The 15,884-nt window shown below is 42.8% G+C and overlaps 1 protein-coding gene across 3 annotated transcripts in view; it reads left to right on the forward strand.

Annotated features, from left to right (window-relative positions):
* The window catches only part of TMC2 (transmembrane channel like 2), a 124,614-nt gene that overhangs the window by 68,486 nt on the left and 40,244 nt on the right, over positions 1-15,884 (forward strand). For all 3 annotated transcript variants that reach the window (XM_033930413.1, XM_033930414.1, XM_033930415.1), the window contains 2 exons: positions 1,358-1,486; positions 7,119-7,186. In XM_033930413.1, coding sequence (XP_033786304.1) covers positions 1,358-1,486; positions 7,119-7,186 — 197 coding nt within the window. The remainder of the gene's footprint in view (positions 1-1,357; positions 1,487-7,118; positions 7,187-15,884) is intronic.

Genomic DNA, 15,884 nt, shown 5'->3' on the forward strand with positions numbered 1-15,884 from the left:
AAGTATAGGTTTTTCTTCCCTGTTTAGTACAAATGAAAAATAGGGCGGGGGGAGGGGGATTTTACTATTGAAGAAAATGATTTTATGAAATATAAAATGAAGGGAGTTGAGAGGGATAAATTTAATCTGATAAAGATCAATTGTAAAATCTCAAGTGAATTATCTATGTACAATGTTAATATCAATATTGATGTACTTGATGTAAGTTATAAAATGAATAAAGAATTTAAACTACAATAGCGGTTATTAGCGCAGGGAGTTGCGCTGAATGCTCCGCACTGCTCCCAACACGCTTAGAGTTTCTATGAGCGTCGGGGGCAGCATTCAACATGGCTCCCTGCACTAATAGCCGCTATCGCGGTTATGTAAAATGGGGGGTTTCTACTTTTTTTTGTTCGGTCAGAAAAATATGGAATGAAAAAAGTTGAAAATCGTTGGGCTAATGATGTATAAGGATCTGAGTGTTCTTGGTATAGATTAGGTATTGACAGCCAACACAAGCACTTATCCTGGAGATTATTTGTACAATCATAATTTGATATAAGCAAACAGCAGAATCAAACCCAGTGCTCAATCAGATTGAAAAAAAAAAATGTCTTACATAGCTGCTGAGACTGTTACTTGTCTACATGTATCCCAGCCAGCTGGGATAGTATCAGTTACATGCCGCTATGCTCTGTAATGTTATATTTCAGGTTGAAAAATGTGAATTGTAAATTGAGCTGGATGCGATCAATATTGCTATCCTTTTAAATTACTTAAACAGGCGTCACAATTGTGCCTGGAAACTTGTTTTTCTTTAATCATTCTCTTGTGCCTTGCACAGATTTGCCCCATCAGGCATGTAAAGATCGTATCACCTTCACAATTCTTGGTCATAAAGAATTACTATCTCACTGAATCAATATGTTATAGCTTGCCTATAGAAATGGGCAATGGGATGCACATCATTTTCAGGGGACAGAAACAAAGATAAACAATTTGACTTTAATTTGCCTGACTCAACAATATACAAGTATTGTATTTACTAAGCTAACTGCATGGCTTTTATTTTTCTGTGTAAATATATGAATTCCAGGGTTATCTAGACCAGTCCTTATGAGTACATATTTACTGGTAACTGGGTTTTCAGGATATCCATAATGAATATGCATGAAAGAAATTTCCAAATGCCGAGTCTCTAATGTATAAAGATTTTTCTTTTGCCAGTTCGTTTTACATATTCTAAAAACTGGACAGGCTGGTGGTGCCCAGGACAGGTTTGGAAGCCCTGGTAGATGTAAAGGCAATTACCTGCAGTATTTTAAAACTATTTCTGTAGCTTTACTTTTCATCTCTCTGTTTTGCTTCTTTACAGGAATTTGTCAGGCTAACTGTGTCAGACATATTAGTGACATATGTAACGATTCTGGTTGGTGATTTCCTGCGAGCTTGCTTTGTCAGATTTATGAATTACTGTTGGTGCTGGGACCTGGAAGCTGGATTTGTAAGTCATTTTAATGTGCTTCCAGCTAAAACAATATCTGTTCATAAATTATTTTGTTTACCGCAATTTATACTTTTCCTTATTTATTTATGCCCTCTTCCCCTTCCTCCCCCCTCAATAAACTCCATAGTCACGTTTCTTTAGCTCTCTGGACAGGTTAGCGTAATGCTGGGATGATCAGTAAAGATTTTCAGTAGCATTAACCAAAAAAATACAGCTAAAAATCAGTGTCTGGCCCTGATGACTGATACTTATCTGGATAAGAGCTGCTGCAACTTTGATAAATGCCACTGAATATTGACCCAAATGTTAATGCAAGTCAAAAAGTTTCAAATAAAGCTGAAAACAAATGATAAAAACTCTCCTGATGATATTCAGTCCATAACAGTCAGTGTTTTGTTAGCATTGTCCACCAGAGAATGACACGGGTACCACGGGATAGGGATAGAGCCCATGGGGCTGGGATGGGGACAAAGCCCTCAGGGGCAGGGATAAACTTTGCCCCTGTTTCAGACTAGTATCAATATACAAAAACTTAACACATCTTAGACAATTGGCAACTGAATTCCCCCTGCAGAAACTGCTTATGGATTTGTGTCTTGTCTGTCATCTGTAATGTCCTTCCATCATGTGCCCAGCTGCTCAAGCATCTTACTGTTGGTTCATAGTCTAAAGCACGCGAGGACAAAGGCGCGCCGACAACCGAGCACGGACAACTGAGTGCAGGACTTCATCGCGCCGAAGAAAAACCATATGTTAAAGGGCTCCGACGGAGGGTGTTGGTGGGGACCGCCCCCCCCCCCCCACACACACACACACTTTACTTAATAGAGATCGCGCTGGCTTTGTGGGGGGTTTGGGGGGTTGTGTTCCCTCTAAGCTGAGCAGGTGTCCTCCAGCTGCATTGCTACCACTAGGGGGTGGAATATTTTCAGTCGCTAAGGACAGGTATGTTCCCTGGAGTCCTGCAGAACTTGCCTGTCCCTCACAATTGAAAAATGTGACAGTAAAACAGCACCCTCTATTGGTGAGACTGTGGGTGGAGGACTCCTGCTCAGCTTAGAGGGAACAGTTACCCCCCTCATTATACTGGAAACTTAACTTTTTCCCTGTTTTTTAGGGAAAAAGTTATCAGTATAATGTGGGGCATGGCAGCGTGAGGCAGCGCGATCCCTATTAAGTGGAGTGGGGGGTTTCCCCCCCCCTCAGAGCCCTTTAAAATACGGTTTTCTTTGGCACGATTACGCCCTGCGCTCAGTTGTCCGCGCTCAGTTGTCAGCGCGCCTTCGTCCTTGCACGCTTTTGACCCGTCACCCTTACTGTTACTGCAAGTGTTGAGATCCTTAACTCTTGAGGATTGGTGATTGGAAACCTTTTAGTGAATAAAGGATAACTTTATGAACTTAGGCCCTCTTTTACTAAGGTGCTTTAACCGATTAGTGCGTGCTAATCGAATTAGCATGCGCTAAATGCGAACACGTGCATGTTAGGGCCTCTTCTATTAAACTGAGATAGCAGTTTCTAGTGCGGGGAGCCACGCTGAATGTTCCCCGCGCTAGAAACTGCTGTCGCAGTTTAATAGTTGTTCCTATGAGCGTCGGGAGCAGCGCGGGCCATTCAGCGTGGCTCTCTGCGCTTAAAAATTAGCACAGTTTAATAGAAGAGGGGGTTAGTCTATGGATGCGTTAGCGTTTAGTGCGTGCTAATTCAATTAGTGCGCACTAATCGTTTAGCACATCTTAGTAAAAGAGGGGGGTTAGTTGCCTTTCATTTATTTGCTTGGTCATCTCTGCTCCTTTTTTTTTTTTTTTTTGCTATTGCTGCTGCACAATGTAGTGAGTTGTGTCATCTTTTGGTGCCGAGAAGATATCCAGTTACAGCTGATAGTCAATGTTGTTTCCACTTAGCTAACTGACCATAACAGGTATTATAGGAGTCTGAGGTGGTGTTTCTGAGGATCAATTGAATTGACTTGAAATTATTTAAATGAGAGCTACTGGTGGATCAATAAATGATTGTTTCATCAATTGAGGTTTTCAAAATATATGCACATATACATACAGTACATTTATGCATATTGATTGATCACTGTTATATAAGAAGTAGATATGTATAAATGCTGTTTCAGCATTATTTAGTACATGGCACGTTACAGTGGATGAGTTTTGCATTACAGCGAGTATAGTTCAAAATAAAACTTACCATTTTGTTAAAAGTATAACAATAGTACACTCCTCCCTCCGAATTTGCGGTGGTTCGGGGCGGGACATAACCGCGAATACAGAAAAACCGCAAATAACTTTGTAGCCAGGGTGGGAGACCTGACCTGTTCCTGAAGGAGAGGCAATATCGGTGAAGTAAGCAGCGATTTTCAGGCTGATAGCAGGCAAGTAGCGATTTTCTCTATGCATGCTGGGAAGAAGCGTTTTTCTCTGTGCACACTGGGAAACTGGGAAGCAGCGATTGAGAGGATGAAAGATTGGAAGCAGCGATTTTCTGAGTGAAAGCTGGTAAGCGCCAAACTTTTTTATCGGTACAGTACAGGTACTTTACTCATGATGTAATTTGGTGGGGAGGAGTCAGCATGTGAAAAATTGCGAATAAGCGAAACTGCGCGTTCTGAAACCGCAAATACGGAGGGAGAAGTGTAAAATGACAAAATATAAACAAGTACAATAAATGAGGTAAACTCAAAATCAGCATGCTGAGACTATATAATAGAACCACCATGAAACAGTATAAAAATATATATATATTTAACACTGAAATTCAAATAAAAGATATATATACAATGTCAGCATAATACTTATAAAACGCCTAATAAGCAGACATTAGAACATTCAAATAAAATACAAACCCCTCCCCCCCTTTCATTAAGTCACATTAGGGTTTATTGCCGGCCGTTGTGGTAAAATCACTGACGTTCATAGAATTCCTACAGGCATTGGAATTTTTACTGCAGCGGCCGGCAATAAAAAATCTTAATATGGCTTGATAAAAGGGGGCCATAGATAGTTAGGTTGTGGGTGAGTTTTGCAGGGCTCACTAAACAATGTAAGGGGGTTATAGTGAGATGTGTACCTGAGACCTTTTATTGTACATGGCACGTTTTATGTGCAATTCACTGCAGTGCCCTCTAGGATGTCCCACTGCTCTGCTGGGGTGTTTGTGTGGCCAGTCTGCTAAGAATGCTGGCTCCTCTTACTTTCCAATGGTTGTTTTTTTGGACTTTTTTTTATTTATTATTTATTTATTAATTTTACATTTTTTCCAAGAAAACTTCTTGTACAGAATATTGAGAAAGAAACAGAAGTAATTTTAAACAAAATATAGATAGCAATTAGAAAATACAAATCTTAATCAATACTTTAAATCCCAAATATTAGGTCCAAGACTCTTATTGAGTGAACAAATATATACGTAACATTTAACAGGAATTTCGAGTATCTAACTGCAGTAGTAGGAGTCTTCTAGTAACTTAATTAGAGATGTTATTCTTTCCCCCCTTCAAAGCGTTTCATAGACAGGAAGCTTGTTAACTGAGAAGGTTCAAAGAATACATATGTATTAGTTTTATATTTAACAATACATTTACAGGGATATCGCAAAATAAAAACACCCCCCATCATTGTTTTTTTTTTTTTAATGGTCCAGAACGATAGATACACTGAGGACAAACACATCTGGGGGAAAAAAAAAAAAAAGATACCGTACTTGCTTTTCTGGTTTGAAAATAATAATTTTCTCTACTTGATTTATGGACATTTTTCCCAAAATATCTATAACTGGATTTACCGTAGACATCATATTGAAAATGCCCCTCCACATGAAATACTATAAACTTATCGAGATTCAAATGAAAAGAATATATAAAACATAAAACAGCAGGATCAACATCTGCTGGACAACATTGTCTGGCTCTCAAAATATACATGAACACGTGAAGGGGCATAATAAAAAAGAACGTCTAAGTCCCTTTTTGGCCTAAGGCCTTAAACGTTGAAAGTAGAAGCAGGGAAAATGTCCATAATCAAAAAAAACATCCAAAAGGAGTTTTTTTTAAAATAATGGCCTGCCTCTACATTCAGCTGTTTAAACGCCCAGACCACTACTACGTCTACACTTATACCCCATAATGAACCAAAAAAATGCCTAAGCCCCAAACGTCCAACACAAGGGCTTTTAGGCGAAGGAGGAGCCAGTCCTTCACCTAAAAGCTGGATTCTGTAACCGGTGTCTGTCAAAAACAACACCGGTTACAGAATCCACCCCCCCCCCACGACATCGGGGCAAGAGGGAGTCCAAGCCTTCTTGCCCCGCAGCACCCCCGACGACATCGGGGCAAGAGGTAGCCCAAGCCCTCTTGCCCCGCAGCACCCCTGAACCCCCAATGAAGATTGGGCAAGAGGGAGCCCAAGCCCTCTTGCCCCGCGATCCCCAACCCCTCCCCCCGATTACGTTCAGGGCAGGAGGGAACCCAAGCCCTCCTGCCCCGCAATCACCAACCCCCCCTCACGAGTCCGAACCGGCCAGGAGGGAGCCCAAGCACTCCTGGCCTCTTGCCCCCACCCCCTGCAAGATCAAGCAGGAGGGAGCCCAATCCATCCTGCCCAGGCGGACCCCCTAGTCCCCACCCCCCACTACAATACAGGCAGGAGGGATCCCAGGCCCTCCTGTCCTCGACACAACCCCCCCAACGACCGCTCCCTAGAACCCCCGATCGGCTCCCCCCCGCCGGCCCGCGACCCCCCCGCTGACCTGACGACCCACCCCCAATCCCACTCCCCCAAACCTGTTAAATGTTGGCCAGACGGACGGGTGCCAAGCCTGCCCGGCTGTCAGGCCAACCGGCTCCAGAATGGGGCCGGATTGGCCCAGGCGGCTAAAACCCCGCCCACAGGTGGAGCCTAAGGCGCCTGGGCCAACCAGAATAGGCCCGGGAGCCTTAGGCCCCTCCTGTGGGCAGAGCTTTAGGCTCATGGGCCCAACCCGGCAGGTTGCTGGGGCCGCTGAGCTGATCGCAGCAGCCACGATCAGCTCAGTGGCCCCTTTTTCGGCACTTAGACCTGTTTTGACTTCGTCTAAGTCAAAACGTATAAGTGCCGACTAGGCAACCTGCCTAAGGTTTTGGTTATATCTGCTGCACACCTAGATGTAGGTCGGCCCACCTTCCGCCCACCGCCCGCCTTTTCATCTCCTCTAAACACGCCTCTTTTCTCTCTGTGCGTTTAGTGGCAGGGGAAAGGCCTAAGCTGGTTTTAGATACATCTAAAAACAGCTTTGATAATGGGTGCTTGGACGATCAGGCTTTTTGATCGTCCAAGTAGCCATTTAGGCCACTTTTTAGACTTTTTTAAAATTTTGAACCCCTTAGTTTTTTGTAATTTACTTTAAAAGACAAAGGTTCCCTTTTATCAAGCCGCATTAGTTATTTTTATTGCGGGTCACTGCGGTAAAAGTTCCAATGCTCAAAGCAAATATATGAGTGTTGGAACTCTTATCGGCGCAGCCTGCGATAAAAAACCCTAATGCAGCTTGATAAATGGGGGTCAAATAAAAGTGAAAAAATACATATCAGAAAACATTAACTATTCTCCTGTATTACTTTTCTTTCAAATTTTCTTTCTCTTAGCCTTCTTATGGTGAATTTGATATCAGTGGAAATGTGCTGGGTTTGGTCTTCAATCAAGGAATGATCTGGTAAGCAGACATTTTGATCCTCTACTCCCACTCTCTGAAACTCTCTTCCCCTATATCTTTGCACTGAAAGTTGTTTTCCAACTTTTAAAGCTCAATTAAAAGCCTATTATTTTTCAGAGGCATGTAGAGGGCCAGAATCAAAAGAAACATCTAAGTCCGTTTTGGGCCTAAGTCACTAGTCGCCCAAAGTCGGTAGTGCCTAAAGTCCATTCTCGAAAAATGCGTCCAAAATATTTTTTTTTTGAGAATCGTCTAATTATACATTCAGCCGTTTAATCGTCCATACTGCTAAGTCATCTATCTTTATACCCCACTCTCATCCAAAAATTTGTCCAAGTCAAAAATGCCTAGAACAAGACCATTTGGACGTGAGAGGGGCCAGCAAAGTGATGGACTGGACACCTAGATATGGCAGCACAGTAGTGGGACACCTTACAGGACACTGCTGCGACCTTCACAAAAAGGGTGCCATATAAACATCTCACCACAACTCCATTATAGCTCATGGTGAGCCCCCCAAAACCTACTAGACCCACCTGTCTATAACCCCAATAGCCCTTATGGCTGCAGGTGGCACCTATATGGTAGTACAGTAGGGTTTGGGGTTTTTTTTTGGGGGGGTGCACATGTTTCACCATGAATGTAGTGATTAGACTGGCTTATGGGCTTGGTCCTCCTCTCTATGATTCACTAGCCCACCCCCAAGACTACTTCAGCCACCTCTGTGCAGCTCTACTAGGCTTTTCAATGCCAGGTGCTGATGTTCTGGAGGCAGATATATAAAGTTTTTATTCCAATTTTTATGGCGGTGGGGGGGTGTCAGTGATCACTGGGGGAATGTGTGGGGGTCTGAACTTTGTCTCTACAGTACAGTGGATTTCTGGTCACTTTGAATACCTTCTGGGCACTTAGACCTGTTTTTACATCGCCTAAATCGCTACATATAAGTTCCGTCTAGGCAGCTTCATTAAACTTTCTATTATACTTGTAGTACGACTAAGTCTAGGTCGGCCCATGCCCCACCCAAATCCCACCCTCACCACTCCTCCTAAAACATCCCTTTTAGCTCTGGGCATACATCAGCACTGAAAAGGCCTAAGTTGATTTTAGATACGTCTAAAACCCGGTTCAATTATCGGCACTTTGACGACTTGTCCAAGTGCCAATTTAGGCAGAGTTTTAGACATATTTTCATTTCGATTATGAGCACCATAGTATATAGGTTTCTTTTGCTTTCAATGAATGAGACCATTACTGAACAAGAGTATTTTATCCAAATCCTCCTTATGGTTCTACCTCGCCCTTTTCTTTTCTTTCCCTTCCCTTTTGATTTTATTGTAATCTTCCCTTAGGGTTTCTTCCCACATGTTCCAGTGATGTTCGTAATGTTATTGGCAGTCTACAGGTTTTGTGTGTGTGTGTGTGGGTGGGGGGGGGGGTATCCCCGCCCCCTTATTTTATTGTAAACCGTTTAGATTTTAACTTTGGTCTTATATTGGCGGTATATCAAATGAATTGAACTTGAACTTGAATATTAGTGCTAACCACTAGACTCAAAGCTGCCTATCTTGTGGGTGGTCTAGGGCTAGATTTAGCACTTACTGCATGAGATTAAGTGCTGATATTCAGCACTTAATGGTATAAGTTAACTGGATAAATAGGACCACATAAAACCCAGTCCTATTTTTGTCCATTTAATTTATGCAGTTAAATGCTGAGTATCACACTTAAAAGGATAAGTGGCAGTCAGCCACACATACCGGATATTCAAAGCCAGTGCCCATAAATGGCCCAGCACTGAATATCTGGGCATAAAATCAGTGACAGCCAAAATACTGCTGTCCTTCACTGGCTGAATAATTATGCCTCTCACTTTGCCCCTCTTTCCTCAGTGATACTTTCATTTCCTCATGCCATTTCCTCTCTCAGTAAGACCTCTACAAGCCTGTTGTCTTCCTAGTGATAGTAGTAGTAATATCCCTCCCTTTCCAGGGTTTATAGGCCTCTTCCTTTTTACCATAAGCTGTGGCAAAATGTAGGATCCTGAAGGTGTAAGTGTGAAGAAGTTTCACCAGCGGGGGAATAAGTTAAAAGATCATCAGATTGGCACTGAGGAGGATCATCATAGGAATGGATAGGGAAGTAAAAAATAAGATGGAGCATCACTGTCTTAGAAGAGGGGTCACGGGAATATAAAAAAGTATCACAAGGAACGAACAGGGTAGAAGGATCATCACAGAAAGGGGTGAGAAAGGAAGAATGATGGTACTGTCATAAGAGGATGCAGGTAAGTATGAAGAGCAGGGGGAAAAGCAGGGTAGAGTGATCATCACAGGAAAGGGGAAGAAAGTAGAATAAGGGATGGGGGGGTCTCTGTAAATGAGGAGAGTGCAGAAGAGTATGAACATAATAACATAGTAGATGACGGCAGATAAAGACCCGACTGGTCCATCCAGTCTGCCCAACTTGATTCAATTTAAAATTTTTAAATTTTTTCTTCTTAGCTATTTCTGGGCAAGAATCCAAAGCTCTTCCCGGTACTGTGCTTGGGTTCCAACTGCCGAAATCTCCGTCAAAACCGACTCCAGCCCATCTACATCCTCCCAGCCATTGAAGCCCTCCCCAGCCCATCCTCTCCCAAATGGCCATATACAGAGAGACACAGACCATGCAAGTCTGCACAGTACTGGCCTTAGTTCAATATTTAATATTATTTTCTGATTCTAGATCCTCTGTGTTCATCCCACGCTTCTTTGAACTCTGTCACTGTTTTCCTCTCCACCACCTCTTTCAGGAGCACATTCCAGCCATCCACCACCCTCTCCGTAAAGTAGAATTTCCTAACATTGCTCTTGAATCTACCACCCCTCAACCTCAAATTATGTCCTCTGGTTTTACCATTTTCCTTTCTCTGGAAAAGATTTTGTTCTATGTTAATACCCTTCAAGTATTTGAATATGTGAGTCATATCTCCCCTGTCCCTTCTTTCCTCTAAGGTATACATATTCAGGGCTTCCAGTCTCTCCTCATACGTCTTCTGGCACAAGCCTCCTATCATTTTCATTGCCCTCCTCTGGACCGCTTCGTCCTTCGCCAGATACAGTCTCCAAAACTGAACACAATACTCTTAAGTGGGGCCTCACCAATGACCTGTACAGGTTCATCAACACCTTCTTCCTTCTACTGTCTAAGCCTTTCTTTTTACAGCCCAGCATCCTTCTGGCAGCAGCCACCGCCTTGTCAAACAGTTTTTTCGCCTTTAGATCTTCAGACACTATCACCCCGTCCGTGCATATCAGCTTCTCAGCTCCCCGCATATACGGTTCCTTCCGATTATTAATCCCCAAATGCATTACTCTGCATTTCTTTGCATTGAATTTTAGTTGCCAGACATCAGACCATTCCTCTAACTTTTGCAGATCCTTTTTCATATTTTCCACTCCCTCTTATACAGAAGGGAGGGAGAGCAGGGTAGAGTGTGGAGATTATGAGAATGTTGGAGAGTGTCACTGGTATGGATAAGGGTGATTGTAAGGAAGAATACAACCATCACTATTGTGGACTGGGGCTAAAGGAGGAGCAAGAGGAGACCTGGACTGATGAAGGGGGCTGAGGAGAGAGAGCGCTACTCTCATATTCAGAACTCTAAAGCACTTATAGCAAATACACTTGGTATCCTTTAGTTTTCATCAGACAAAGGTAGACTACGAGTGAGATAGAAATGAATCTACATATTAGCAGAGCAAAGCACAGCATAGCATAATATATTTTTAATTTCCATAGATCATCCACGTAAATCTCTCCTCTGGATCAACAGGGTTAGTTTATTGCATGCTGAACCGTAACACTTTATGGCACAGATGTCTCTTGGGATGGCCATTTAGTCATATATAAAAAATATCAGAGCATTGCTGTGCGTGCAGGACTGGCTCGACCGCATGCCTGTCATTTTGAAGTATAGCCCAGTAAACCGTTGAATGCAAGCAGTGCAGGCATTTAAGTTAGCAAGCAATGAACTAAGATAACAAGGCAATAGCTCATAGAGAGGTATATAAGCCTTAAGCAAGCCTTTCCAGCCACCCAAGCAATGGAAGCAATGAGGAAAAACACATGATCCGAGGGGCACCGCAGAATGCTTATTACCTCTTCTATCAAAAGAGCAGTAAATTATCAGCAGTAGTTGTCAGCATGCTATATAGATTGTGCCTTTGGGAATTATAATACAGTCTCATATGTAGTTATGCATTTCCTTTCAGAAACATTCGTGCCACCTCTAATATTAGTTAATGTTGGCAATGCTCAGAACCAGTGATTGCCTTCATAGCAATTATGGTCTCCAAAGAGGGCTGTACATTCTGTGGAGTAGATTTGCCAGGTTTTTATTTGATACTTAAAAAAAAAAATTCAGATATGATTGACAGGACAGTCATGTATTCGATTAAGGGGGAAGTTATTAATTTCCAGATATGATTGACAGGAGAGTCATGCATATGATTAAGGGGGACGTTATTAACACAGGCTACTGTTGAGATGGTCTTCACTAATTTTTTAAGTGGGAGCTGTTTTGGATCCATAAAGGCTGAAGGATATCCTCCATATATCTTCCTACATAGGACTGTGACATTGACCAATGCATATGTTGACCAATTCCTCCAGAACACCTGTTCTCGGTCATACATGCAGGACATAGCTAGCTCCTCTTCAAATACAGAATTAGTGACCAAACAAACAAAACGCTGGCGTGACAGCAGCTTGGGGGTTGCTGCTCGCACCAGGAATGTTACAGAGGTACAGGGGAAGGGAAGCAGCATGCGTGTGGCAGGAGGGGGCAGGGAAGGGGACAGGGAGGTGTGTGGTGGAGAAGAGGGTGAGGGAGGGGCACCACCACCCCAGGCGCCTCTCACCCTTGCTATGCCTCTGGTCACAGGCCCACCCATAAGTGGCACATCTCTGATGTGGCTAGCGGGGCCAGCTGAAGACACCCAACATCTCTTCCTCCCCTTCCCCTGCAGGCATTCCGGCATCTCTCAGCTCCACCCCAACCCCCTCCATGCCTTTTCAGCTATGCAATGCTTTGCCAGCAACTAATACTCTCTGCTCACAAGAGACCAGAGCCTTCCTTCTGACATAAGTGGGAGTGTGTAGTGCAGTGGTTAGAGCTACAGTCCCAGCACCCTGGGGGTGTGGGTTCAAATCCTGCACTGCTCCTTGTGACCCTGGGCAAGTCACTTAATCCCCCAGTGCTCCAGGTACATTAAATAGAATGTGAGCCTGCCGGGACAGATAGGGAAAATTGCTTGATTACCTGAACAATTTGTAATCTGCTTAGAATTGTAGGATATGTGGAATATAAATAAATAAATAATTGCTTGTTTCCTCATAAATGGTTCCAGGTCAGAGGGAATGCTCTGGGCCCTTCTGGGCAATGCATATGAATTGCTGCTTGCTGCTGACAAAGCACGGCAGAGTCAAAAAGGTATGAAGACAAGGAAGAGGAATTCAGAGGTGGTTGGTCACCTGGGGAGGGGTGGGGTAAAGTGGAAGGAATGATGTTGAGCAGGGGGATGGGATTCTTGTGCCCACCCACTTTGGGTGGCTGGCTACACCTCTGGGTTGCACATAGTTAGCAAAGGCTCTTTTCTAAGATGCCAGATTGTGAATGCACTGTACCACCAGAGAAACAGAAAATATGCATTTCTTTGTGTACAGTTCAAAATACGACAGCAAATGTAAATACTCAAAACTCACATATTTTTATTTACTAGACTACACTGAAAATAAAATTATTGTTCCTATCTTTTTGTCTGGTAATTTTATTTTTCTAACCATATTGTACTCACTTTGTCTGGCCTTCCCTCTGTCTGAGCTCTTAATTCTGTTTCCAAAGCCTCCTCTCCATTTTTTTTTTCCTTTCCTTTCTTAACTTTCTGCCTTACACCAATCTTTGGCACTAATATTTCACTAATTTTTTACATACTGCTTTCTTCTATTTTTCTGCCTCCTCACACCTACTTTTCCATCTCCTCCCACTCTCTTCCTTTCCCTTCTCCTGTCATCCATCTATGTGCACCATATCCTCCCACTCTCCTTCCTTTCCCTCCATCCATGTGTACCACCTCTTCTCTTCCCCTGCCCTCCACCCATGTGTGCTATCTCCTCCAGCTCTTTACCCATTCCCTGCTCTCATCTCTGTGCAAAATCTCTTCCCTTCCATCCAGCCATGTATACATCTCTTCCCTCTCGCCTCCCTTCCTCCATCACACCTGTGTATATCTATTCCCCCCTTCCTTCAACATTTCTTTGTCTCTTTCCCTCCCCATGTCCAGCTTCTCACTTCCCTATTTCCTTCGTCTTGCACTCTTCATCCCCCATCTCCTGCAGGCCAGCATCTCTCACTGTGGCACTCCTTCCCTGAGTCTTTAATTCTTACCCTTCACTTCTGCCCAGTCCGATCTAGTCTTTCACCTCCCTGGCCTGCCTTTCTTGCCCCCTTTGCAAGTCTGGTATTTCTATGTGCTCCCCCTTTCCACCAACCTCGATTGTAAACCACTTAGATTTACCTTTGGTTTTACATTTGCGGTATATTAAATAAATTGAACTTGAACACCAGCCTATCTGAACCATTTCATCATTTGTGGGAAGGGGACAAGAACTACAATCTTTGGAAAAAAGAGCACAGAGAAGGTAAAAACAATAAGAAGGGAACAAGAACAGATGAGCAGTGGTTAAAGCTACAGCCTTAGCACCCTGAGGTTGTGGGTTCAAATCCACGCTGCTCCTTGTGACCCTGGGCAAGTCACTTAATCCCCCCATTGCCCCAGGTATGTTAGATAGATTGTGAGCTCACCGGGACAGAGAGGGAAAACTGCTTGAGTACTTGAATAAATGCATGTAAAACCGTTCTGAGCTCCCCTGGGAGAACGGTATAGAAAACTGAATAAATAAATTAAAAAAAAAAAAATTATTGTCCAAACGCATCCTGGAACAAAAAGGTTTTTAGCTTGGATTTAAATTGGCTTAGTGTGGACTCTACGTTTAAGTAATTGGGCAGCAAGTTCCAGAGGGAGGGTGCGGTGACAGCAAAATTATTAGAACATAAGAACATAAGAACATAAGCAGTGCCTCCGCCGGGTCAGACCATAGGTCCATCATGCCCAGCAGTCCGCTCCCGCGGCGGCCCAAACAGGTCACCTGTCTGAATCACCAGAAGGGGCCCCCTTGCCACCCTGGTTTCCCATTGAAGTCCTATCTTCCCATCGAAGTCCTAACCCTCCGGTTTTGCACATGCACGATCTGGTCGGGATTCTATACTTATTTCCTGGATACTTCTCTCAGTATCCCACGATCCCTTTATCCCTCAGGAATCCGTCCAATCCCTGTTTGAATCCCTGTACCGTACTCTGCCCGACCACTTCCTCCGGCAGCGCATTCCAAGTGTCCACGACCCTCTGAAGGTGTTGATTACCTTTAAAGAAAGTATGGTGAGGAGATTTTGTGACATAGAATGAAGTGATTTTGATGGGCTATAAGGGATTAAAAGTCTATCAATGAATTCTGACTGGTTACGCGAACGGATTTTAAAGTTTAGAAGTAGGATTTTGTAGCAGATTCTATGTTCAACAGGTAGCCAGTGTGCTTTAAATAGAAGAGAGGAAATATGATCATACTTTTTTGTGTTAAAGATAATTTTTGATGGCTGTGTTCTGCACAATCTGGAGGCATCTTATTTCCTTTTTTGTTATGCCTTGTAAAGGGTGTTACAGTAGTCTATGCAAGAAATCACAAGAGAGTGGATCAAAGTATTCAAAGAAGCAAGTTCAAGTAGTTTTGAAAGAGAGCAAATCATTCTAAGTCGATGAAAGCATTTCTGAACAATTGTACTAATATGAGTATGGTAAGTAAACTTACTGTCAAAGGTAAACCCTAGTAGCTTTAAAGTACTCTTCAAAAAACACGTTAAACCTATCCAGCACAACAATCCTAACCCAACATCCAACACTCTATAAGCCCTTAGTACTCTCTAATTTTTCTACTTACCAAACATTATCTAAAACCCATAATTCTCCCTTAAAATTTTATCTCATCGTTTAATCTATTACTTCAAGTTGAAATGTAATTCTTGTTTTAGTTTGGATGTAATCCGCCTTGAACCGCAAGGTAATGGCGGAATAGAAATTACTAATGTAATGCAATTTTGATTGGTAGGGACTCAAGTTTTAAGGGGGCCTGTAAAGCTAATCCATCTTTGAAAGGAAAGATCATTAATTTTGATTTAGTGATATTGAGGGACAGCCTATTTGTGTCTAACCATGTTTTAATTTTTTCCAATTTCTGATTAATGGATGCTACTTCTTCTGGGTCATTTAAATAAATTGAATGGATCAATTGCACATCGTTTATGTAAGTGAACGTGGTGAATCCAATAGACTGAGCTAGAGTTAGAAGAGAGGCCATAAATATATCAAAGAGCAACAGTGATAGGATGGAGCCTTGCGAAATACTGTGCTTATGTGTGAAAGACTCAGAAGATTTTCCATTAAATATTATCTCTGATGACCTTTCTGAAAAAAAAAAAAAGAAACAAGTCCATGACCTGACCCGTTATACCAATTTCGTGAAGACGTGTTAATAGCAAGTTATGGTCGATGGTATCAACTGCAGAAGAAAGATCTAAAGAGATAAGAAGGGCTGACTGATG

The sequence above is a fragment of the Geotrypetes seraphini genome, chromosome 2 (assembly GCF_902459505.1).
Source record: "Geotrypetes seraphini chromosome 2, aGeoSer1.1, whole genome shotgun sequence".
Taxonomy (NCBI): domain Eukaryota; kingdom Metazoa; phylum Chordata; class Amphibia; order Gymnophiona; family Dermophiidae; genus Geotrypetes; species Geotrypetes seraphini.